Genomic DNA, 6,000 nt, shown 5'->3' with positions numbered 1-6,000 from the left:
AAAGCTGAAGCGCGTACTAAGCAAGCGCTTTCTTGACTGTCTTAAGTTTTTCACACGCGACAACTATTTAAGATAATGGGACGTGTCAATCAATATGTTAGGATGATTTTCTGCACCTGATAACCTGGCGTAACAGTAGCTTCATGCGCTGAAAGTACTGTTGCTGTAATCGGTTAGATAGTGTCATTTTGCATAAAGGAAAATACTACAATTCAACCAGTTGCAAGATGAATTTTCGTAAGCAGTAGACAAAACAGCTCATTAGGCTTTTACATTCTTCGCGCGTTCTGTAAAATTTCAGTAACAACGACAACAGTAACAACAAAGACACCGACAACGGTAACACGAAGAGCAACGACTACGGCCATTGATTATTCCGCGCACGGTTAGGAAAATGTTAAAATTTATCTTCAGTACGATGTAACGGCAGGATTTGCGGTATAGTTCTTGAATGTCATGTTTCAAACATAGTTAACGAATGTTTTATAATAAAGAAACGAACGGTTCACCTTCGCTTCTGCTGCTGCATTGTATTTTCTCAGTTTCAGCAGCCACAACTACAACAGAAAGATCAGCGATCACAGCTATTTCCGGTTAGTGAAAAATGGAAAACTTGCTTGTACTTTCGTGCTACGAACTGATGGTTCACAGTATCCAACGATGTGCTGAGCGTCGGGGCTTTTGCCGGCATAGTCATTGGATGTGTGGCGGTAGTGGCCACCGTCATTGGAATCACTGTGGCTTGCACGAAGCGTGGACCGCGGGTTACGGTGCACAATACGTTCACCCACAACGTCCACGTAGTTACGCCAGCGGCGGTGGTCTTCGCTGAAAAAGGCGGAACGGCACGATATCCCTATCTTTCTTCGGCTTTTGCTCCCTTGCCTAATTTACCGGGAACACCACCGGAACCGATGTCGAAATAGAACGTTTGAGTTAGGATGCACCGTATTAATTTTAACTATTTATGTTGTATCGCTCTGAAGCACTCATATTATTCTGTGAACTAATTATTTTATCGTTCCATGGTCTGACGTGGCTGGTAGAAATGAATTACTTTTCATCTCATCAAGTCATCTTAACACGGTTTGCCCAGTTAAGATGGTCTTTAAGAAATTGACGCGGTAGTAATCGCCGCAACATTGTCGGAAGAAGCGAATCACACTATTCTTTCCTTGCACTGGTATTATGGCGTCGTTTTACGTGACCTTCTAAACAATTGCCATTTCACAAAAAGCGGTTTGCCTGATTACCAGTACTACCTGGACAAAGTTGCAAAAAAACCTAACCATGCGTGCTAGCAGCACCCACTTCCATGATAATCCATTTGCTGTACAGATTAAAGTGGCTAAATTTGCATCTACTTTTGCAGTTTTTGAGCCGACGTGTTCCTCCAGCCTTAAAATACGCGCCCGTTCAGGAAAATGGATAAGATATGAATCGATAGTCGTAGGACTGGGAATCCGGATTTTCATGGGCCGAGCGGTAAACCGTAATGTGGAAAACTGGAAACCAAATCATACAGCCGTGTTGAATGTCGTCAGGCATGATATCATACCAGATCGATCGATTATTGTACGAGGATGCTTAAAGTGCGTTAAGGGCGAGGTTAGCTAAAAGCGGTGCTACGCTTGCAATGTGAAATGTATTGCGCTACTCTAAACTTGGTCGGTGATCTGATCGTCTCAACGCTTTAAGCCAAGGTTAGCTTCTTAACAAGGCGCACCGCTGGGTTCCGTAACCAGACTTACTGAATTTTCAGCATTGATCTTGATTATTGTCTGCGTTCAACATTTAGAGTATATCCCGTTTCTACATTTAAGCTGTTCTCCATTTCATTGCCTGTTCTCGGTTGAACTCTATGGAAATTGTTGATCTTTGTGGACGAATTGACGCAGTATTCGTTTTTCGAACCGGATCGCGAATTTCATTGTAGCTCCACACAAACAAGAAAAATGACTGGTGTGGCGCTGAAGCGCACCTTGACCTGGGCTTATCACGATATTCTCCTGGAGGCCTTGGTTGTTTTCTGGATCGGATGCCACATTTCGTTGAAGTTTGGCACGCGTTTCTTTCCCGAATGGGAAGTAACGCGAGTTGACCCGGACAGCTATACAGAATTGGATAGTCTGCTTTGGCTGATGCTTGGTCGTGTATGTATCTGTACAATACTTATTCATGCGTGCTCAAACACTGATTGCAAATTATGCATTTTTTTTACCTACCGCCATAGCACAGTCTCTTGATTTTATAAAATTTCTATTACATAATATAAACTGGCACTTCACAAAAAAAATATAAAGTATTACCTTCTTTGAACTTAATGGAAGCGCAATTATACGTTATATTAGAACCATAAAATTAATGACGCAGGAAGACAATTTAGGTCTGGAATGAAGCATCAGTTAACCTAAGGCCTGTGAGGAAAAAGCCTTCTGCATACAGATGTACATAAAGAATGCTTGCATGAGCAGTTACTCTGTACTGTGCTAGTACATATTTATCTCAACGGATAGTACATGCTGACTGTAAACCATTTCTTTGTTAGGAGATGAACGGATGCACTTGGGATGACATTGTCCTCGCCTGGAAGCCAGGAAGCGCCTCAACCGTCATCGATCCAGCCGCCACCTATATCACACGTCCGACCCAGGTGAATTTCGGCTATTACAGTGCCATTGCCACCGTCATTTCCACTGCAGTGTTGGGCGTCTCGGTGACCTTGTCCATCCTCGTCAACCGGCACTGGGGGATGCCCCGCATCCGCTGGACGGAACATATTCGCAACTGTGGACGCATCACATCCTTCATGGGCTATAATGTTCACTTTGATGGGGAGTGTAACCCGTGGAAAGATCCAGCCACGCCTATGTGGATATTTGTTATTAAGCAGGTCGTCGTCGCCGTTTGCGCTGCGGTATGCTTCCCGGCATTATGGATCTTCCTTTGCGTTCTGCCACTGATCGAGGTCGCGGGACTGACAGTCCTCATCTTCGGGCGCATATGCGGGCACGACGCTGTGTTCCCTACCTGCGTCGTCGTATTTTGTCTGCTGGCTGCACACTGCACAGGACGAGTTTGGGGAGTGTGGATGCAAGACAGCTATTTCACCCGTCTTCGCGAGTATATTAGGTAAAGCTTCATTTAGAATATCTTAGGTAGAGCCTCGTTTTTGCGAATGTATTACAGATAGGTGTTAAAGGCGAGGTACACTCTACGAAAATATCGTTAAGCTGGTTAGCATTCTGCTGATAAAAATATATATAAACTTAAGGTCAATTAACGGACATGATGATTATGTTATTAAAAGGAGACTAACGGGACTAGAGTTAATCGTGCAACTGCAACCAACGTCTGGCAAATCGTCGACCAAGACCGCAGCGGGAGATTCATCACGATCAGCTCGGTGGGAACTGTTGGTGGCAATCAGCCTATTTGTCGTCTGCGGCTGCACATGTGCCGTACACAACTCCATCAATCTGTTTTTTCGGGCACGGGCACCCGTTGTAGTTCGCGAGCTGAGCGTGGACGCAGCAAGTGAAGCGAGAAACCGAGGCTACTGGTTGTACGTCAACTGCACCGACTGCTGCCATAACTACGCAACGGTAAGCAGACTTTATAATTATATTCACAATAGTGCTGCCAGTTCCCTTAGAGCCCAGACAGGAAAATCACATCTGCGCTCAAATTTAATGTCCTTTCTTAATGTCTGTCTTATTCACAATGCAAAAACGTACATACTCTACCGGCGCTACAAAGTCCAAGGTATAAGTTTATTCGTCTATATTGCCTAACTAGGGAATGAACCAGATTACGGCCATGTTATCGTACTGGATGGATTTGCGTTATCCTCGGTTGCCATCCGACAGCAATCCCGCTCTGGTCTCTCTCTTCTCGTCCAAGTTTTCTCCCGTGACGGAGTTTCTGTACATTGTGTGGATGGGCGTCATTCTGTTTTTGGCCGCTTTGCCCTTTATAAGCGTGGCTGTGGCGGAAATCATCATGATTTGCAAAATGCTCATCGGCTATTTGGAATCACTTTTCCGTGTCGGCACGAATCGGTATTTTTGAAACACATAATAAACAAACACGAGTGCTCTTTGGTTTATTATTTCGGTAACAATTAGTTCCAACAAATGCTGCAATTACAAACGATGTGTATCATGTAAGGCTTATATTCCGTTGCTAGAAACGGGGCACTAATTCATTAATTATAAAAATATCAAAACTATATATGCGATATTCTTTGCTGTGCTTTTTGACAGCAATCAACAGCATCTCGAGGACATTGATGACTCTTGGAACGCTAGGGATAACGACAGAGCAAGTACAGCTGGAACGGTTAAGAAGAACGGCCCGCCAGCAGTATCTGAACGCTTCTGCATCTGCGCGCTGGGATGTGAATTCCTAGGCTCGTCCGCGCTGACCCTTCAGCGCATACTGTTCTGCAAGTATCTTCCCCTCACCGTGGTGGCGTTTGCCCTGCCAGAACACCTGCAATTGCCCGGGGTGCTGCTGCTGCTAACCGCTCTTATCGTGGGCGTGTGGTATAAATTACTGGTGGGGATTTTTAAAGTTTTCCGAGAAGAATTCTGGGGTGGATGTACCTGTGCCTGCACCACTGGCAAGTGTTCTCAGAAAGAACGAAAGACTAACTAGTCGAACGAAAGCCTAGACTCGTTGAGGATCATCCCGGAATGCCGGAGTAACTTTATCAGAAAATGTACTAACGGTTCTGGCTCGGGTTCTTCAGGTGGTTGATCGCAATTCTTGGGTATTTTTGATTCATTACTTGAGCAGTTTTCACGTGAAGAGTTGCTAATCGTAATACTAATATCAGTAATTGATAGTAACAGTACCAATTTAGTTGATAGTAACATCATAATATTTCCATAAGTACATTATGTAATTTGCTGTCATATCTGTGCTAATTACGTGTTAGATACTAGTATTTTAGAATAAAACTGGCTTCACACATTTAAATGTCGGTACTCATAGCCGGTATAATTTTTTCTTGCTTAGGTTTGTTAGTCCATTTGCGGAAAATGTTCACGCATACTGCAATCGGCCGAGTCGATGTACTTTACTGTTTAATTTAATGTTATGAGGAGGTATGCAAATAAAAATTCGGTTTTCCTGTGAAATGCCATGCTGTCGTACAGAACCTCAAGCACCATCAAACAGTAAACCGCTAGAGGTTGAAATTCGACAACAAAATTGCCCATGCACTGTAAGCAAGTTAATCGCTACTCTGTTATTCAAATTCTCGACATAAGCAGTTGATTTATTTGAAACATATGTCACGCTAAATCCAACAATTATTTACAGTACACAATTAATTACAATCCACGCTAATTGCTGTCACCATAAGGAGCACTGTCAAGGCTTGCTGCAAAATGCCAGCGCTTGTTGAACAATAACGAAAACTTTTCTTCTGCATTTGTGGCTGTGGTTTTAATATTTGTGGCTGTGGTTTATCGTTTGTGCTTAGCAATTAAAGCAATAATTCCTGCTGATCGTATTTGCCTGTCCCCTTAATTTCTTAAAAATGCAGAAGAATATAAAAACGGGAATAGACTTGAGAACCAGCGAACTAATACCCATCTGCAAAAGCATTTCGGTAAGTACCGCAATATTATGCATAAGCTGGTTCGTGTAAAATCAGCGTTTATAATCTCCGTTGGGTTGTCAGAAAACCCGATCGCACTATACGGTACGGGATTTAAGGAATGTGATGCTACTGTACGTAGTTTGTCAAACATCTCCAGTTTCACAGTAAAACCGTTTGCTTGTTTACTAGGATTACCTGGCTTGCTTCAAAAGAAGGTCATGTCCTGCGTGCAATTAAATTGCAGTTTTTCTTCCCACTAATTGTTCGTTTGTGACAAATTTGGCCAGCCTGAATTGATCCCTTTAACTACCGGCTGGGAAGCTGATACATAGTACCGCTAAATAAAAATGAACGGCTTTTCACGGAAAATAGCCCCGATCAAAATCGAT

The 6,000-nt window shown here is 43.3% G+C and overlaps 1 protein-coding gene across 4 annotated transcripts; it reads left to right on the top strand.

The window, feature by feature from the left end:
• Window positions 1-236: 236 nt before the first annotated feature.
• Window positions 237-5,099, top strand: LOC129595507 (uncharacterized). 4 transcript variants are annotated; one of them, XM_055492546.1, is made up of 9 exons: window positions 237-385; window positions 543-593; window positions 652-935; window positions 1,373-1,703; window positions 1,799-2,153; window positions 2,549-3,132; window positions 3,311-3,605; window positions 3,799-4,061; window positions 4,266-5,099. In XM_055492546.1, exons 5-9 carry the CDS (start codon window positions 1,956-1,958, stop codon window positions 4,657-4,659), a joined length of 1,734 nt encoding a protein of 577 aa, XP_055348521.1. In that variant the 5' UTR covers window positions 237-385; window positions 543-593; window positions 652-935; window positions 1,373-1,703; window positions 1,799-1,955; the 3' UTR covers window positions 4,660-5,099. The 4 variants fall into 4 exon arrangements, with proteins under 4 accessions (XP_055348521.1, XP_055348520.1, XP_055348518.1 ...); XM_055492545.1 differs by having other exon boundaries at window positions 1,763-2,153; XM_055492543.1 differs by having other exon boundaries at window positions 549-593; window positions 1,373-2,153.
• Window positions 5,100-6,000: the final 901 nt, after the last annotated feature.

The sequence above is a fragment of the Paramacrobiotus metropolitanus genome, unplaced genomic scaffold (genome assembly GCF_019649055.1).
Source record: "Paramacrobiotus metropolitanus isolate TYO unplaced genomic scaffold, Prichtersi_v1.0 Parri_scaffold0000079, whole genome shotgun sequence".
Classification (NCBI taxonomy): Eukaryota; Metazoa; Tardigrada; class Eutardigrada; order Parachela; family Macrobiotidae; genus Paramacrobiotus; species Paramacrobiotus metropolitanus.
The sequence above is the reverse complement of the archived record's forward strand: the minus strand, read 5'-3'. Positions and strand labels throughout refer to the sequence as shown.